The sequence below is a fragment of the Sminthopsis crassicaudata genome, chromosome 4 (genome assembly GCF_048593235.1).
Source record: "Sminthopsis crassicaudata isolate SCR6 chromosome 4, ASM4859323v1, whole genome shotgun sequence".
Classification (NCBI taxonomy): Eukaryota; Metazoa; Chordata; class Mammalia; order Dasyuromorphia; family Dasyuridae; genus Sminthopsis; species Sminthopsis crassicaudata.
In genome coordinates, this window is record NC_133620.1 from 75,948,353 (window position 1) to 75,969,378 (window position 21,026).

Consider the following 21,026-nt stretch of genomic DNA (forward strand, 5'->3'; position numbering starts at 1 on the left):
TAATTTGATTTTCCTCTCTCCTTTTTCTAATCAGATTTACCAGAGGTTTATCTATTTTATTGTTTTTTTTTCATAAAACCAACTCTTAGTTTTATTTGTTAGTTCAATAGATTTTTTACTTTCAATATTATTAATTTGTCTTTTTACTTTTAGAATTTCAAGTTTAGTATTTGATTGGGGGGGGTTAATTTGGTCTTTTTCTAGCTTTTTAATTTGCAATCCCAATTCATTGATCTTCTCTTTCTCTATTTTATTCAAGTAAGCCTCTAAAGATATAAAATTTCCCCTTATTACTGCTTTGGCTGCATCCCACAAATTTTGGCATGATGTCTCATCATTGTCATTATCTTGGGTGAAATTATTAATTATGTCTATAATTTGCTGTTTCACCCAATCATTCTTTAAGATGAGATTATTTAGTTTCCAATTACTTTTTGGTCTATTTATCCCTAACTTTTTGTTGAATGTGGTTTTTATTGCATTGTGACCTGAAAAGAAAGCATTTACTATTTCTGCCTGCCTGCATTTAATTTTGAGGTCTTTATGTCCTAATATATGGTCAATTTTTGTATAGGCTCCATGAACTGCTGAGAAGAAAGTATACTCCTTTCTGTCACCACTGAGTTTTCTCCAAAGAACTATCAAACCTAATTTTTCTAATATTCTATTTACCTCTTTAATTTCTTTCTTATTTGTTTTGTGGTTTGATTTATCTAATTCTGAGAGTGCAAGGTTGAGATCTCTCACTATTATAGTCTTGCTGTCAATATCTTCTTGCAGATCTCTTAACTTCTCCTTTAGGAAGTTAGATGCTATAACACTTGGTGCATATAAGTTTATTATTGATATTGCTTCATTGTCTCTGCTACCTTTAGCAAGATATAGTTCCCCTCCTTATCTCTTTTAATTAGATCAATTTTTGCTTTTGCTTGATCTGAGATAAGGATGGCTACCTCTGCTTTTTTTGAGTTCACCTGAAGCCTAGTAGATTCTGCTCCACCCTTTTACCTTTACTCTGTATGTATCTCCCTGCTTTAAATGTGTTCTTGTAAACAACATATTGTAGGGTACTGACTTTTGATCCAGTCTGCTATCCGCCTCTGCTTAAGGGGAGAGTTCATCCCATTCACATTTATAGTTAAAAATACTAATTGTGTATTTCCTACTATCTTATTATCCCCAGATTATGATTTTCTTTTTCTTGCCCCCCCCCAACCCTCTTCCTCAGTATTTAACTTATATACCCCACTTGTGTCACACCACTCACCCTCTTTAGTATCCCTCTCTCCCCCTTTGAATTTCTTCCCCTTTCTTGTACCCTTCCCTTATTACTCTTTTCCTTTTTAAGATGGGGAAACTTAATGAGAGATTGAGGGAAGCAAATTTCTAAACCCAGGAGCTAAATCAGAATAATTCTTGGATTGAGTTGAATAATCAGGGAAATTTACAAATAGTGAAAGGTGAAAGCTTTGAGGGAACAAAGAGACACTACATTAGATTAATTCCAAGGAGTTGGAATCTTTAGGAAGCTGACAAAGACCTTCTAGACCTAAAGTGCACAGTTGGATCCTTCACAGAACCAAAGAGCTTTTTATCCATGACACTCTACTTTCAATGACCTAGATCTTTCTTTTATTTTTAAAGTTTCTCTTACCAAAGAATTCCTTCTATTAAGTATTCCAAGAAAAATAACATAATCTTTTCAAGTTGTCCCAGGGCATGAATAATTTTCATTAATCCCTGAAATTCTTTGCCTCTCCTAGTTTAGATAGTAGATGTTATTTGGTTCTCCTTGAGACTTTTACTATGTGAAAAACTTACTGTATTGTCATTTTAATTTTTTTTTATTTCATTCAACTTTTTTGGATGTTTTTAAAGAATGAGAACAAAAATCATTAAATATAAGAGGGTTACACAGTTAGAAAGTCTGTGTTTTAAATAAGCTATGTCAAATGCCATCCTTCTCCTTTATTAACCTCCAGTATATGTCTCTTGCAGGCCCAAATGGTCTTGAACTAAAGACTGAGGTTCAGTCCTTATCTGGTAAGTGTTTAGTAAGATCATAAATCCTGGTTCTATAACTCACTGTACTTGGCTGATGTGAATTCTTCTGGGGTTTGCACCTGTGCCCCAATATCTTTGACATGGACCCTTTGCCCAGCTGGCGTAGAGAAGTCAGGGAGGGGGGGCGTGATCACCTCCTTTTTGGGGTTCTCACCTCCCTGAGAAGGCAGGGATGGAGTGACCATCTGTGTTCTAAAACAAAAGAAAGCAGGAGATATAAAGAGCTAGAACTGAGCAAATGCACTTGGATAATGGAGCACATGAGGCTAATTGCCAATTGGACAATTCTCTATTTGAGAAGGATGAACTATTCTGTGCTAGCTGGATCCTTAGATGTGGACAAAGGAGGGGAAGTGACATGAGTGGGTGGAGTAGGAGGAGGAAATTGAGGCATTCTCCTGGCGGTGGAGAGAGAGGAAGGAGGTGTGGGGATTGCTAGATCTAATCCCCTGACCAGACCACAAAAGACCAAGAATAAAGACTTTCGCTTATCCTGACTCTGGCTGATTCTAAGAGATCCAGGGTCCCTATGGCCTGGTCCAGTGATGTTATTTATTCTTGTTTTTGTTGTTGTTGTTATTATTGTTTTGTTGAAGTTTTTGAATCTTGCTCATTGATTATTTGTAGTTTTTAATGGGCTTTGACTTTAGAAAAACTTGACATTATTTCTAAAAATATAGTATTTTTTAGAGTACTTATACAGTATATAGTATATATAAATGAATGAACCAACTCTTGAGAAGGATAAAGGAGAAACTGGAGAAGTAGTCCTAGATTTACTCTCTCTCAATAAGAGTTGACTGTGGATAAAAATATGCAGCTCTACTCTTATATGTTGAGGCATTAAAGCCTCTAATCAAAATTATATAGAGACAGCATGAAGTAGCAGTGGATGCAATTCTAAGATTTGAGTCAGAAAGACCTGAGTTAAAAACTTGAGTCTGATACTTGACTAATTGAGCATATATGAGAAAGTCACATTCTCTGTGCCTCAGGCAAGTAAATCCCTAAGATTTATCTATTAATATAGATAGGGTACCATCTACTAGGTGATATAATCACATATCGTTCATGTCAACATTCAACATAGAATAATTGTGCAACTAATATGAGTTAGCTTCAACCAGAGGCAATACTAACATTAAATTCCGTCAAACGGTATTGTACTCTAGCTTTTCTTTTACAGAATTAAACATTAACGCCTTTCTCCACTAAATTCCTATTTGCATTGATGAGAATTAGGTAAGGGGTACCTAAATGAGGTCTAGTGGCAGGCTTGGGGGTACAACGAATCAAATAGAGCTCTCCTGCAACCCCTTTGGATTCGGCACAAGGATACAGAGTTAAATAAGGTCTAGTAGCTGCACAAGAGTTCTCGGTAAAGGAATTTACAGATCTGAAAACCTAGATTGATAAAAAGAGATTTATTTTGGGGTTTGGAAGTAAGGTTAAAGATAAAAGACACCAGGGCCAGGGCTGGCACCGGGCAGACAGGAACCCTTGACATAGCCGGCGTAGGGATGCCATGTTTGGAGCTCCTGCAAAGAGTGGACTTCAGTTTCCCTGTTTTATAATGGGGGGCTTTTGGTAATCTTGAAGGGGCCCATGGCTGTTATCCCAGGTTGGCATCTGCCTGGTTTCAGCCAGGGTTAGAATTTGAATAGAATTCAATGGGTTTTTAGATAAGGAGGAAGCTGTTTTGGGGGGTTGGGGAAACCTGAGCAGATGGAGGCTGGGATAGCCCAAGTTAACTCAGATCCGATGGGCACTGGGAATTAGAAAGGAATCTTAACCCACATCAGCATGATATGGAAGTGACTGGGGACCCCCAAAAGCTATTTCAGTGGAGAACAAGCTCTGAAGGCTTCTATAAAGATCGAAGAGATTCTGGTATGGCTTTAGAGAGAGATTGCATGCATAGAGTCTTAGTAAAGGTCTAGCTAACTATGAAGAAGTTAATTAATATTAACCAGTAAGCAATGAATCATTAGACCACAGCAATTCATTAAATGATCTTCTAAGACAGAGATCAGAGTCCAATGGGCTTTGAAGTTTGGAAATCCAGAGCACCTGGGTTTGGACATTGGTTCTGCCACAAAGACACATAACCTCTCTAAATATCAGTTTTCTAATATGTAAAATAAACTGAAGGTGGGAGAGGTGGATAGAGTGGTAAAGAATGTGTGTGTGTGTGTGTGTGTGTGTGTGTGTGTGTGTGTGTGTGTGTGTATGAGAGAGAGAGAGAGAGAGAAAGAGAGAGAGAGAGAGAGAGAGAGAGAGAGAGAGAGAGAGAGAGAGAGAGAGAGAGAGAGAGAGAGAGAGAGAGAGAGAGAGAGATTTTTTTCTAGGTCTTTCTGCATCACTATATCAAGGATTTATAGTATTCAGCAATGATTGAGAGCTTCTACCCCTGAAGTTTAAATATGAAGGTATTGCTCTCCTATAAACCTGATGCATATTTGCTAACCATAGAGTACCCTCCCAATGCTGAGAACTAGATGACCTCAGTTTTCTTCCAAATTTGAGCATGATTCATGGACATTTATTAATTAGGAAAAGGTCTTTAAAAGTAGTTAGTGATAGTCAGAAGACCTGTGCCTCATACATTGGAGGCACAATGGGAGTATATCTGTTTAATATAGGTTACATGGATAATTTTTTAAATTAATCTAATAAGTCACCTCATCCATCTCTAGTAACTCATTCTCCTGGATTGATCAGTTTGAATTTCTGCTTAAATAAAAATATTTACCAGGGGTCATTCTGAGTTTTTTTTTTTTTTTTTTTTTTTTTTTTAATAGATGAAGTTGAATAGGTGTGCATAATGAGTAGGTTGGGTGTGTTGACACACCTTAGTGAGAATTGGTTTTTTCCCTTTTCTTCAGGGCATGGGCCAAAGGGAATGTTTCTCAAGGGTGTGCCAGCACAAAATAATTATTGCTAGCATATAAATAGTTTGTTAATATTTGAAAAGCATTTTACATATATAATCTCATGTAATCTCCACAACAACCCTAAGAGAAAAAGGCTCACTATGTGTATCTCATAGATGAGGAAACAGGCTGAGAAACATTAAATGATACTTAGAATCATATAACTAGCAAATTCCTCAGGAAGGATTTAAATTCAAATCTTCCTGATTTTAAGTCAAGCATTCTACCTACTAGGTAACCTAGCAGCCACATATCTCACCTTTGGGAATACTTAAAATGATTTCTCTATCCTTTTTCATGACATACAGAATAGAACTCTGAGTTCTAAATACAGCGTGGGTATCAAATATCTGAGAAGATGCAAAAATTTTTTTTTGAGGATCATATTATATTGCTTGTCACTATTGTTTATTCTTCATTTTTGAAAAGGGCCAATGACATCACAGGATGTAGTGTTGAATCATTTATGAATTGGATTTAAGTGAAGCAGAGTTGCACAAAGTCCATTCTTTCTCCTAGAGTCATTTGTCTCCAATGACTAGACAAAAGAAGAAGTTGGTGATGGGTCAGTGGATGAACTTCAGTGTCTGACTAAGCTGTAGGTGATCCACACAGTCAGCTCCAATAACATCAAGACCATTGTGTGTAGTTCAGAAATGGTGAGGGGTCATCATTTAATAAAAAAAAAAAGCTGGAGAGATCTCTAGAAGCAAAGGAAAGTTTATTATACATTCTCGAGAGAAGGGTGTCCCACCCATGGAGCTGGTGATGAAAGGGAGGAAGCACCTTCAGGGCAGGATTAACACTTTTAATCCCTAATGCAAATACCCCTTCCCACCACTGACCCTTACTCAATTTTCACAACTGTCTTGAAAGATTTCACCTCATCTCATTCAATTGGAACAAATTGTTCTCCTTTGCCCATTCTGTTGGGAGAACTTTTCATATGCTTGGGGTAGACACCTTCTTAACTCACCAATGGGTTTGAAATGCATCAGTTACCCTAAAACTGGTTGAGCCCATCTGCCAAGACTATTGAATGAGATGTGGTCACTGCACAAGCTATAATTTCTTGGAGCCTCAGATTGAATGCCAGGTAGACACCAAAAGTGGAAGATGTCCCTTTAAATTGCTTAGCAAGCTCTCAAACCAGAAATGCTAGTCTTCTTTGAATACCCCATAGACCCCATATTGAGTGTGCTAGCAACCTATAATAGTTGCTAATTACAATCAGAAAGTCCTTGAAAATTGGAAAGTCTCTAGTTCTCAAAAAGGAGCACTCTTATGGTGGAATTTTAGGTTAGGTGAGAGATTTTCAGCTTAAGAATGTTCCATACACTCCTCAAATTAAATCACATAGGTAATCCTTTTTTTTTTTTAGATAGTCCTTATCTATAATGTGAATCATAAGGGCTAAGAAGAATTGAGGCAAATAACTGGGGATTGCTCTAAGTCAGTATTTTGGAAACAAAAATTAGCATAGAATTTATTCCAAAACAGAATCTTAGAGATGGTATGGGGGAAAGCCTCAGTCCATGTATACTTGGGAAAGCATACATCTCTAAACACAGAAGCTAATGATGTCTGGTAGGAGACTTGGAAATATTATAATAATCAGGGCAGTGTGCTATAATGGATAAAGTACTAGACTTGGAATTAGGAAGAGTTGTTTTTTTTAAATCTTGTCTTAGACACTAAATGTAGGATCCTGAACAAGACCCTTAACATCTCATCTGTAAAATGGGGTTAATAATGATAACTATCTAGGCTTGTTGTGAGCTTAAAAAGAGGGGGAAAATACCATATAAAAGCTATCAAAAAACTTAAAGCATTACATGTATCAGTATTATTTTTAAAATATTGATTGATACTTCATTACCTTGTTGTGAACTGAAACAGGGAACATGCAAATACATCCTTCCCATCCTCGGTACTGTCTAATCTCAATAAGGACAACACATTTCAGAACAGGGTGGAAAGCACTAGACTGACTGCAGGACTCTAATGAGAAGGCATCTTTTTTTTGTTTTCTGATGGGTCTACTTTTATCACAATTGATCTGTTCTTTTGAAAAAAGGGTAATGATCTCCATGACTCTCATGTCTTGCATTGAGCCTTGAACAAAAAAGAACATGCAAGTTTGTGTCCGATCCTTAGCTAAGGGGCAAATGTAGAGACTAATGCAAATAAAGACAACAAGAACAACTTGGATCAGAAGCAGACTTATAGGACTTTAAATCCTTTCCCTCTCTTTTCCTTGGGGAATGCCTAAGAAGATCTTCTTTACTTATCTAGAGGACTAACATTCTCTTTTCCATCAAGACTCACCAAATGGGCAGGCATTGATTTGTAAGATCATTCTATCTTAATCTATTTATTTATTTATTTTTTTGCTGAGGCAATTGGGGCTAAGTGACTTGCCCAGGGTTACATAGCTAGGAAGTGTTAAGTGTCTGAGACCATATTTGAACTCAGATCCTTCCTGACTTCAGAGCAGGTACCATTCTCTATTTCTATTTTTTGATTTTTGTATTGCATCAAGAATTTTTCTATGATGGCAACTCTTTATTAAATACTCCTTTGTTGAACAAGGCTTTGAGTCTTCCACAGCATCAATCAATCAATCAATCAATCAATCAAGAAACACTTACTAAACATGGATGCTGGAGATACAAAAAGAGACAAAAGACAATCTCTGACCTCAAGGTGCTTACAATTTAATGGAGGGAGAAAACATGCAAACACATACACATAAAGCTAATTCTATATAGAAAGGAAGGTTTTGAGGTTAAGAGAAATTGGGGAAGACTTCTTATGGAAGGTGGGATTTTAGATGGGACTTGAATACAGGAAGAGGAGGAAGAACTTTCTTAATATAAGGAATAGACAAAGAAATTGCCTGAAGCCCAAAGGCAATATCTTGTTTATAGAATACCCCACAGGCCAAAGTGAATGGATCAAAGATTATGTCTTTGAGGAGTAAGGTATAAAAACTGGAAAGGTAGAAGGGAGCTAGGTTTTGAAGGGTTTTGAATGCTGTGTATTTTATCTTGGAAGCAATAGAAAGCCACTGGAGTTTTATTAAGTGGGTGAATAGGGCATGTGACATAATCTGATTTGTGCTTTAGGAAAATTACTTTGATGGCTGAATGGAATATAGACTGGAGTGGGGAGAGATGTGAAGGCAGGCAAATCCATCAACAATTTATTTCAGTAATCAAAGCGTAAGGTAATAAGAATCTTCACTATAGTGGTAACTATGTTAGAGGAATAAAAGGGAGCATATTGAAGTCTTGTTACAATGGTGAAATCAAAAATGCTTGGCCACATTTTGTATGGGGAGAGAGTGAGAAATAGAGAGAATTTAGGATGACTTCTGAGTTGTGAGCTTAATCGACTGAGGGGATGGTGTTGCCCTCTACAGTAGTAGGAAAGATAAGGGGGCAATGATGATTTAGGGGAAGAGATAATTTTGGAAATATTGAGTTTAAGATATCTACAGGACAACCAGTTTGGGATGTCTGAAAGGCAGTTGGAAATGTAAGTTTAGAGATCAGAAGAGAAATTGGTGTAAAAAAAAAGATAGCTTTAATAGCCTTCAACATAGAAATAGTAATGCAGTCCACGGGGTTGATGGAAGAAGATGAGATGACTAAGGGAAGTTGTGTAGAGGAAAAAGAGAAGAGAGCCCAAGAAAGAACCCTAAAGAACAATTATGATTAGAGGATGTGATCTGGATGAAGATTTAGCAAAGGACACAGAGGGCATGATCAGATAATAGGTAGGGAAGAACCAGTAGAGAATGGAGCCCTGAAAACCCAGAGAGAAGAAAATTCAAGAAGAAAAATGTGATCCACAGTCCCAAAGCTGCAGAGGTGTCAATGAAGATTGAGAAGAAATCATTGAATTTGGCAACTAAAAGATTATTTGTAACTTTGGAGAGAACAATTTGGGTAGAATGAAAAAGTTAAAGACCAGATTGTAAGAGGTGTGACAAATAAAGTAATTCTGAGAATCATGTTTCTAGGTAATTTAATAATTTTATTAATAAGATCAGCAAGAGTATGTATGATATACCAATACTCTTAAGGTCCCTCTTAAGAACTTTAGAATTGATTGTATGACACGAGAGACACTGGCACAGGATCACCCAGCATGGGATCCCCTCTTCAGAAGAGGTGCTGTGCTCTATGAGCAAAATAGAATTGAATTATCTCAAAATAAATGCAAAATGCACAAAATTAGAGAGTCCAGCCCAAATGTTCATAGGGACTTTGTATCTGCCCTAGAAGTTATATTGGTCTGATCAGTCACATTCAGATGCTCTATGATGGTGAGTAGGGTTTTGGACCAAGAGAAATTAAAGAATTGATCACTGGGGCAGGCAGGAAATAGGCTCTGATAATCCAGATTAGTTTAGTTGCATGGTCTCACCCACTAGAGGTAATCCAGTCAGAAATCCAAATTATGTAAAGTCTCTGAGGCTAAATTTTCCCTATAAAATAATATATGGCCCATGGCTTTGCTGCTGCCTTACTTTGGGCCTTCTGGTGTTTTTTCCCTTCCCCTTCCCCTTCCCCCATGCCACATGGTAACTCCGCTAACACTCCCTTGTGCTTCCCCAACCCACTTCTTTTTACAGCTAACTATTTTAGGGTGATAAATCCCCTTCAAAATTTAGCCTGCCAGCTAAGGGCAAGCCCCAACTTCATGAGGTACTCCTTTTCTACTGAATAATTGTGAATTCCACTGAAAAGCTTGTCTTTCATATGCTTTCCCACTTTCATATTTATCATTCCCAGTCTCTGTTGTATCCTTTGAAATTTTGTGTGTAACCTCTTCCCTAAATCTGTCATTTACCAAAGAGTATGTACATTGTGAATTCTTCCCATGACCAAACCTCAAGTTTGGATACCAAACCTAACCCCACATCATAGATCACAGTAGTAACTTGATTTTATAGTGATGTCATTTTGGTTCTCTTCGAGAAAGAAAGAAGGATAACAAAAGGACAGTCGTTTGTCTCTCTTGGCATTAAATAACTAGCCTGGGTTCACATAGTTAGGAAGTGTTAAACTGAGAGCACATTTGAACTTAAATTCTCCTCACTGCAGGGACGGTGTTCATTACACCACCTGAGGGTGAGAATGATATCAAGTCACCTTTGAACAGAGAGGCTATCTCTCAATTCAGACCACCCTCAGCCTTGACAGTTTAGATAAAAAGATCTGTCTCTACCTAATTTAGACAACAGTTAGACAAGTGTGATTAAATGAAATTCACCTTAGACTTGTAAGATTTGTTGAAGTCTGTTAAAGAAGATCAACAACCTTCAGAGACTGAGGTCTTGAAAATAGAAAAAGAAAGAACCCTGAATTTCCCCAAACCATTAATTTTTAGTAATCAGTTCTCTCAGAGTTTAAGAGAAGAATGAGAGGAAAGAAAATAGAAATATATATTTTGGCCTTTTTGAGTTTAGCTGTAAAAGGCAGAGTGTTAGAGACTCCTGCTGAGATTACCAATAAAGAAAGGCTGCTTGGCACTTTAACATCGGTCTTGTGTCCATGTCTATTGGGGAGGATTGATATGTATGGCCCTGGAAATCAGTAACCTCAGAGTGGAAGCTTACAACAGAGAACATACAGGGTGATAGGGATAGAAGGATCAAAGTAAGGAAGACGGTATATTTGTAGGCAGTGGGAAATTGAGGCAGTAACAAGGAAGACTGAAAATAAGCAAAAGATAGGGAAGACTGGGATGGGAGGGTGCAGAATGGGGGGGTGTAATCTATCAGAGGAGACAAGATGGACTGGGATCCTTTAGTTTTGGAGTCAGGCCACTTCATCATATGAAACAGAAATTAAGGAGGAGAAGGTGGCAGGTATGTGAGTGATAGGAGATGAGGGAAGAGTACAGACCAGGGAGTTCACAACATATGACCTCAACTTTCTGTGAAGTATGAGACAAGGTAGTGATGAGATAGTGGTGGGAGGGAAGCCAAGGGAGCAAGGGAGTTTTAAGAGAGATAAAGAAATTTGGAAGGGCTGTTAAAGTCTTCAATGTCAAGTGTGGTTAGCAGAGGAATTGATAAAAATTAATCCTTGAGGCAGGCAAGGAGAAGACTCTTAGTGGGATCAGTTTAGCCCCATGGTCTAACTCTCTGGGGAAGTGGTTTAGTCTGTAATCCCAAGTATGTCAAACCCCTGGGACCCGCCCTCTGTAGAGGTTTCAAGTAGTTTCACTTTGCCAAGCCCAATCAGAAATCACAGTCATGTCCCTAAGGTTAAATTTTTCCCCACAGAATCTACTTATGGGCCATCCCATGGCTGTCTTCACTTGGGCAGTCCATCATGGCATTCTGCCTCATAGTGTCTTCTTGCCCCTCCTCCCCCACCCCCCCTCCCGTTCCATGGTAATATCTCTCCTAACTGCACTATACTTTCCATCCCTACTTCTCCTTACAGCTAACTCTTTTAGGACACTAAGTCCCTTTCTGGATTTAGCCTGCCAGCTAAGGGCAAGCCCCAACCTCATGGGGTGCTCTCTTTCTACTGAGTAATTGTGAGTTCCGCTGAGAAACTTGTCTTTCATAAGGTCTCCTACTCTATTTCATATTTATCATTCTCCTGTTCTATTATTTATTTGCAACCTATGATTAACACAGTAGAGTGTTTCCCACTCAATCTAGCCTGCCCCCAAGGAGCTTCCATTTTAGAAAGGGAATATAACAGTGGAAAGCAGAGGGGCAAAGAATAAAAGATTCTTTTCAAATCTCAAGCTATCACCTCTGATTACATAACCCAGTCAGGTAAGAAGCTTACATTCTTGCATTCTTTTGGGGGAGATAAAATATCCTCTGATGTCCTTGTGGGTTTCAATTGTCTAATTTAAGTTTCATTTCTCCAATTTAATTTTTAATGTAATCCTATCCATGTATGTTCTATTTCTATACCCTAATGCCACCCATAATAAGCTCCTTAAAGGTAAAAAGATCATTATTCTTTAGACCTGATCAGTCAACCTACTAAAAAAAATGGAGGAAATCTTTATAATAGCTATCTCTGATAAGGGTCTAATATGCAAGATATAAAGAGAATTATATATAGAAAGAGTAAAAATGTGTAAGACAAACAAGTGTCCATTGGATAAAGTGATCAAAGGTTATAAAGAATCCCCAAAGAATAATATCCAATTATAAACAACCACAGGGAAAATTGCTCCAAAGAATGATAATAAAGGAAATAAAAATCAAAACAACTCAGATCTCATTTACCATGCAGAAAATTGGCAAAGATGACAGCCTATGTGCATAATTAGTGTTGGAGAGATGACATAAGAATGGGCACATTAATAAAGTGTATGTAGAACTATGAATGGATTCAACCATTTTGGATAATAATTTAAAATTAAGCTAAGAAAGTGAATAAAACATTCATAACTTTTGATCTTTGTAGTGATCTCACTACAAAGCCTATGCTCCACATTAATCAAAGACTGAAGAACTTCCATGAACACCAAAAATTTCAAAATAGAACTTATTGTAGTATATTCTAAAAACCTTGAAAGGTAGTGGATGATTGTCAATTGAGGAATAGTTGAAAAAGTGCTACATGAATGTAATGAAATATTACTAAGCTATAAGAAAAAAATGATTATGAAGAATACAAAAAATTATGGGAAGACTGACATGCACTAATGCAAAGTGAAGTAAGAGCCAGAAAGACATTATAAACAATTCTAATAGTATAAACAGAAAACAACATCAAAATATATCTAACCTAAATTTCATGGTGTTATACTGACCAACTTGATTCCAAAGAACAGATCTAAAAAAGTAACTTTTTTCCTTTTTTTTTTTTTTTTTAATAGAGGAGGAAGCTGAATATAGAACAGTACACAACTCAATTGATGTTATTCATTAGTTTTGATAAATTTATGTTTTAAAAACATATATATGTATATATATGCATACAAATGTATGTACATATACATATATATGTGTGTGTGTATTTGTGTCTATGGGCTATATTGAGAATGATCTTCAATATCAGTGTTAAGGGTTTAAATTTTATCTAATAGAAAAAATGGGATCTCATGGAAGATTTGGGTTTTTATTTTAATTTTTATGGAAAACTTTTGTTTCATATATGTATAAGAATATATGTGTAGATGCATATAGACATACATACATATAAGTCTCTCTAGCCACAAATACATTTAGAAGTATATATATATATATATATGTAAATAGATATGTATATGTGTATATGTATTATTTACATGTATGTATATAATATGGTACAGTACATAGAATACTAATTCTGAAGTCAGTAATAAACTCTTTGAGTTCAAATTCAGCTTGATTGACTAGTTTTATGACCTTGGGGAAGTTACTTAACTCTGTTTGCCTCAGTTCTTTAATCTGCAAAATGAACTGGAGAAGGACATGGCAAATCTCTCCAATATATTTGCCAAGAAAAACCCAAATGAGGTCACAAAGATTCAGAAACTATTGAAATGACTGAACAACAACAACATATTCTTACACATGTGAAGATGATATAACACAAGTTATCTATAAAAACTAAATAAAAACAAAATGAATGAATCCTCATTTTTCATTAGCTAAGATTTGAACCCCTAAAACTGATATTCAGGGCCATCCTTTATCTCTCTTCATTATTTCTCACTAGCAAAGTACATTATTCCTATTCAAAATCTCTCTGCTTTAGCCAAATCAGATTGCTTTCTGTCCCTTGTAATTTTCTATCTATCCCTCAGGTAAACTGCTTCCTGCTCTTTCCCCCAGTCTTCATATGTTCATGTTGCTTCCTTTCTTCAAGATTCACTTCCTTAGTGATTGTTTATGAATTGGATAGAGAGGGAGAACATTTGCACATATAAATAATTATGAGAATGTTTGAGGCATTTGGATAGCAAAGTTGACAGAGTGCTGGATTCAGAGATAGAAAAAATTTAATTCCAATCCTGCCTAAAAAACTTACTTGGCAAACAACCTCAATCTCTGTCTACTTCTTCTTCATCTTCAGGAAAATGTGGATAAGAATAACACTTGCTTTACAGAGGATCAAGTGAGATAAAATATGTAAAGAGCATCAAGTGAGATAAAATATGTAAAGAGCTTTATAAACTTGAAAGTGTCATGTGAATACTAGCTATAGTTAATGAGAGAGAAAAAATAATTTGTTTCACTGGGGAGAAAAGGGAATAAACATTTATATAACATAATCTATGGGCCCCTATTGTGCTAAACTCTTTACACTGATTATCTCATTTGATTCTCACAGCACTCCTATATGTGTGATTAATATTCCCATTTACATGAATGTAAGTCAACACATGCTATGTTCTGTTTTTCTGTTGTTTTTTTTTTTTCTCTCTCCTGTGGTTTTTCCTTTTTGTTCTGATTTTTTTTTCTATCAACATGATTCATAAAACAATGTGTATTAAAAATATAAAATTAAAATTTAAAAAAGTTCATTTTACAGATGAAGAAACTAAAATAAGTAGCAGTTAAGTGACTTGCTGAAAGCTATACAGCTATCTAATATATGAGGTTGGATTTCACCTTAGGTCTTTTTGCCTGCAGGCTCAGCATTCTATCTTTTGTGCCACCTTTTAATGAATAAAAAACTTATTAAGCACTTACTATGCGCAAAGTACTGTGCCAAGTTCTGGAAATACAAAAAGAAATATAAGGAACTCACATTTTAATTGCTGGAGATGATACATGTAGAATGTTTCAATTACAAGTCAAATGAAAAAAATCTTGTGATTAAATTTTAGAATACAAATGGCAAAATAGATGTTAATATGTCTCCTTTGATGTCATTTCCACTGATAAAATCATATTAGTATCTCATACTGAATTAGGGAAGTCTTCCCAAGGAGGTAACCCATTAATCTGAAAGCAAGTCATTTTCCTTTAATTTTTAGAACTTTAAGAATTTTAGAAGTAACACAACCTTATAGTAAAAAACCCAAGATACTTTAAATGTTTCACAATATTGTCTTGGGCTTAATGACTCATGAAGTATTTAGCATTTTGCTACCTTTTCTCAAGATCCCTATGTTATTCTTCTGTGGTCACAGTAGCATCTGATGTGCTATTTCCTGAGCCAGTGTTTCCAGCATGACCAAACTATGTGCTTACCTTTTGATGAGGGATTATGTTACAGTTATTTGTGTTGTCTGTAGGTCTGTAACGAATTGACACGCAAGAAGAAGTGATTGGCAAATCTGCTGAATTCAGTACTCTAGCAGAAATATAAGCCCAATATTGTACAATTTTTTTTCAATATCCTTTTTTCATTCTTTTTTATGAGTTCTTTATTAGCCCTGGATGCATGCTCTTCTAACATTCCTGAAGGAGGAATCTATTAAACCACAGGATTTTTGATGATAATAATTTGTCTATTTTTAGTAAATATATTTTCAAATAAGATAAGGAAGTAGCAACTTTTTTGTCTTAAGTGTTTCTGCTGAAATAACATTTTAAACGACTTGCTTTCCTTTTTCTTATTGTGAGGGTTTGAGTGTGGTAGCAAAAATATTGAGTAACAGACTTCTGCTTTTGCTTTCAGCATATTGCAGGTGATGGTTTAGCTTCTCTAATATATGAGCAAAATATTTGAGGAACAGAACAGCCTTCATTTCCAAACTGTGAACATATCTCTAACCAATCGGAGAAATGGGTTCCTAAATCTAGTCATTCAACATCTTGTTGAGAGTGAAACATTACTTGCCAAGTGCTTGTTTCCTGGGGATTCTTTTACTATGGTTTTACAGGAAGAACAACATCACTGAATACACTCAGAAGGCCAAACTACAATAATGACCTATTATAATGTAGGAACTTGGTAAGACGTGAGGGTGGCTCTTAGACAGGTATGAAGCACGTTCTCTTACGATTTACTGGAGAGCCTTGGGACATTTTTTTTTTTTCCACTTGAAAAAGTGATCTCAGAGTTATTCCATTATTTTTATGTAGTTGGACAGTCAAGACCTGGTAAAACTGAAATGTAACAAGTAGGAAAAATTGGGTAAAGAACAAACAAGCAATGGACTTAGAGTTCAAATAAGAGAATCTTTTGAAAGTGTAAATCACTAATTGAAATCTCCTGGTATTTATACCTAAAGACTCAGAGAGCTTGAAATTCAAAGTAGATTAAGACCTCTTTGTGTTGGGATAATCATTATTTTATGAACACAATTCCATCTTCCCATATACTTAAGCCTCCTAGAAAATACTACTCCTGGAGCAACTTGGAATTATACCCAAATGGCTATAAAATTATGCATAACCTTTTACTCAGCAATAACACTGCTAGGTCTATATCTCAAAGAGATTTTTAAAAAAGGAAAAAGTACTCATATATGCAAAAATATTTATATCAAGTCTTTTTGTTGCAACAAAATTTTTGAAATTGCAGGGATGCCCATCAATTGATAAACAAATTGACTGAACAAGTTGTGATATATGATGGTGATAGGATACTATTGTACTATAAGAAATGATGAACAATATTTTTTCAGAAAAATCTGGAAAAACTTAAATGAACTGATAGAAAGTGAAGTGAGTAAAACCAAGAGAACATTATATATAGTAACAATAATATTGTTGATATTGTTGATTTATTCTGTTACATAGTTAATCTCAACAATTTTAAGATCTAAGACAATTTTAAAGGACTTATGATGAGAAATGATATCCATCTTCAGAGGAAGAATTGATGGGTCTGAATGCATACTCTTTTTTATTTCTTTAATTTTTTTTTCATGCTTTTCTTTTTGGTCAGAGTTTTCTTTCACAATGTGACTAACAGGAAAGTATATTATGCATGGTTGAACTTCTCAACTTGAGGGAAGAGGAGGAGGGAGGAAGTTAATTTGGAACTCAAAATATTAAAAAAAATTATTAAAAATGTTTATATGTAATTGGAAAAATAAAATGTTAAATCTCTTCCCCCCAAAAGAAATTACTACTACTAGGCTAATATGTGGTATATTTTTGAATTTTAAAATAGTAATTAGATAATAGTATTCATATATTTTCTATGCTTTTTTTTTACAATTCAAATAATGATGTGTGTCTTTAATTTGAAATGGAAAGATAGTTTTCACATTGGAAAAATTAGTAGTAGGCATACTCAAGACAACGAGAATGACTTCAAACTCACAGAACTCAAAGCACACAGAACAAAAATTTGAAAATATATAATTTTAAAATGTACTTTTGAATGAATACTAGTTTTGTTTGTTTGTTTGTTTGTTTGTTTGTTGTTTTACGTAAAACCAGATTTGGAAGAAAACATGTCAGAATAGTTATTTTAAAGCAATAATTGTCAAAGTATAGTCTCAGGAACAGATCCACACTCAGGAACAGATCCACATTGTCAAATATTTTTACATAATAATGTCAAGGTGTTTTCATTTCTAAAATAGTAAATGTTGATAAATACGATCCAAATAAACAAAAGTTCTTTGGTGGGGAGTCCTATCTGTTTTTTAGGAGTATAAGGGGACCCTGAGACCCAAAACTTTAAGAACTGGTGTTTTAGATTCTTAAACTGGAAGAGATTTTGAAAGTCAATATAATTCAATCTCTCTTAATTTTATGGATAAGGAAAGTGAAGGCAGACCCAAGGCTTGCAAGCAGGGGGATGTCATGTTTCCTATCTGTGAAGTTATTTTTAAAGAGATGTTGTAATGCTGGAGAAACTGAGGCAAGGTAGATATTAGAGAGTATTTAATATTTTATTTGAAAAGGAGAGATTTACTGGGACCAAATGGATCCATGGTTTGGTCCTAGAGCTGAATGAGACTATTGTCTCCAAGAATCCAGCAAACAATCTGAGTTCTTAATGATATATAATGACATAACGATATATCATGATGTGGCTCAGACACAGGGATAGACAGAGGCAGGGGCAGAGTCAGGGTGCTGAGAGTGGGAATTGGACTCTGACAGGGTGGGGTGAGCTACCAGAGATGGGGATGACATAATGGAGGAAGGCACCCTGGAGAAGAGGAGAGACATCTTGTTAAGACAGTATCTGATATTCTGATATCTTGGGATGAGGAGAGGCATTCTGATATTCTAAAATATAAGATCTTTTATCCTTATCAAATATTCTGATTAAGAGGGAAGGGTGGTTTTGCAGCAGAACAATTACAAACTGAGGCAGAACAATTAGAGAAACCAAGGCAGGACAATTTAGGGAAGCTGAGTCAGGTTAATTAGGGAAACAGGCAGGATAATAAAAGAGAACTATGGCACAACAAGGTCCAGATGTGGACATGTTGAAGGAAAAACACAAACAAACAAAATAAACAGAATCCAAGAGGGGAATAACACAATGAAGAAAGATTTGAAAATTCGGTTTGTTGATTTTTCCTCTGGCACTCTTAGTATCTTCTTTGTCCCCCTTTCCTCCCTTAGTGAAACCTGCTTCCCACTCTGTGGTACCAGGGAAATTTTTCTATTACAAAAAAACCTCAGTATTGCCTGTTTCCTTAACTCTAAGGTGTCAGAGAAAACACCTTAAGATAATCTTGGGATGTTAAACATTTCTAATAACCATGTTAAAATAGCCATATTTAACAGGAGCCAAAGTCTTGTGTTAAAAGGATGATGCATGGATAAGCGAAGAGTTTAGCTCAACTGAGACATCCTTCAAGAGATCTTTCTGATTTCCCAATTGCTTGTACTAAAATTATCTTATATCTAGTTTGTTAATATTTTGAATTTACTTATATGGGTATATGTGTTTTCTTTCTATAGAATGAAGACTTGGTATCAAAGATTGTTTAATTTGTGTATTTAATCCCTCTTCTTAGTGTCATGCTGGGAAAAGAATAGGTATTCAATAAAGTGTTTACCAGTTTATTGAAACCTTTTTGGATTACTGAAATAATACTGTATAGAGTATCATTTGTCCTTTAGGAAAAATCACCTTAGTAATTTTGTCTTTCCAGGGTCTAATACTATGTTTATTTTATACAGTAATAAGAAGTTACTGATTGATTTATTTGAGAATCACTTGATTTGGGGAGACATTTAAATCAGGAAAAAACAATTGCAATCAATTATTGTCATTTTGATTTCAAAAGTCTTCTTTAGAAGTAATGAAGACTTGAATTAGGGCACTAGCTTTGTAATTAGAGAGAAAATAAAAAGAAATTCTAATGTGGAAATTTCCTTCATCAGTGCAAATTAGCAAGTTGTATGAGTAATTTCTAAAGATTGCTTGAAGCTCTGAAAGTGGTGACTTATGTATGGTTACATACCTAATAGAAATCAGCAGTATGACGAATGCAGGGCTTCCTTCAGCCCAACTACTGGCAACTTGTCCTCTTGTCTCTTCTAAAGAAATTGCCCCTTTATGTCATTTACACTTTAGTATAAATGAATCTATCACAACATTTGAAAGTTCATCTTTTTAATAAGGAAAAAGACAAAATATCTATGTATCTCCTTCCTCAGTCTATCTCTCTCTGTCTCTGTTTGCTTCTCTCTCTCTCTCTCTCTCTCTCTCTCTCTCTCTCTCTCTCTCTCTCTCTCTCTCTCTCTCTCTCTCTCTCTCTCTCTCATCTCTACTCCAAATCTCATCAGTTGATTTTATATTAAGATTGGTGGTTCATGTTTTGAACTGTAAGCATACCACACATTTTAAAATAGAATCTGTTCATATGAAGTTTGCATGTTCCTATACCAAAGCACTTACCCTATTTCTTCTTCTGAAATGAAATATTTTTAATTAGAGCATTTTTTTTTAGTAATGGCTTCCTCAGTTTCCCTCTCTCTTAAGAGATGAATTATTTCTCAGCTATCTATTCACATTCCGAGAAATTATGTATGAAGGGCTCTTAAAAGTTAGAAGATGAAGTTAGAAATGTGAATTGAATTATTAGGATGGCACTTCATAGAATCCCTGAGTTGGAAGGGATTTCATAAATCATTAAGCATCTAAGAGAGGCAGTTCTCCTCTCTCTCCTCCCTATATATTCTCTTCTTTAGTTTAAACATCCCCAGGTGAATTTGAGGCCTATTATCATCCTGGTTTCCTTACTCTGGACATTCAGAATGACCTCAGGGTCACTATTAACATCAGAAGTACTATTACTGTTACATCTTTGGAATAATGCCAAATGAACCAAATATTTTTTTGGGGTTAGAAAAATGAAATAATAACCCATTTCTGATGCTGAGTGAATATGATCTAATTTTATTTGTTAAAAACATTATTATTCTTATTTAGTACACATAGATAAATATTTTTGGTTTATTTTATCTTAGATATTGCATTGATTTCTAAGAGCACAAATATAAGAAAATACTATTTTTATTCTCTAGGAGCTTACATACCAATAAAATAAAACAGAATATATAAAGAGCTGGAAATTGAGGGAGAGGGATGAGAGGGTGGGGATTGGTAGTAGTGGTGAAATACCTGCATATGTAGTATCTGAGGAGAAAGCAATCTGAAAAGTGTTTAGAAGTGGCAGTGAAGTGAGCAGCATAGCGGAGTCCTTTTACAACATCACTACCAATAAGGAAAGTAGGGAGAAAATCTGTTTATATCTTCATCATCCCACATCTATCATATGTTTGGTGACATATAGGTTAAAGGGCAGTCTGGCATAATGTTTTTCCTTATCACTTAAAAATTGTGTTTATGCCTTTTGTTTTTGCTTTGAACCTTTGGCTGTAATGGGGAAAAAAACAAAACAAAACAAAAAAAAAACAAAAACAAAAAAACAAAACAAACCCTAAGAAAACAACATTAAAGTAAAACCAGTAAAATTACCCATGTTTGACAGTATATGTACCTTTTTGCTTCCTTGGTCCCGTATTTCTTTAATAATAAGAAAAAACATATTTTACTCTCTGTTTTCTGAGACCATAAATTGCTTATTTATTTTGCATTTGATTTATTTTGCTGTTCTTAGTGTTTTTGTTTGTTGTAATCATGATTATACATATTGTTCTCCTGGTTCTTTACACAC

General features: G+C 35.3%; 1 protein-coding gene across 1 annotated transcript in view; it reads left to right on the forward strand.

Annotated features, from left to right (window-relative positions):
* PLA2G4A (phospholipase A2 group IVA) overlaps positions 1-21,026 on the forward strand; it is a gene marked incomplete in the record, with an annotated part of 228,972 nt that overhangs the window by 10,212 nt on the left and 197,734 nt on the right. Inside the window, 1 exon segment of the mRNA XM_074308608.1 lies at positions 1,999-2,043. Within this exon segment, the coding sequence (XP_074164709.1) occupies positions 1,999-2,043 (45 nt within the window).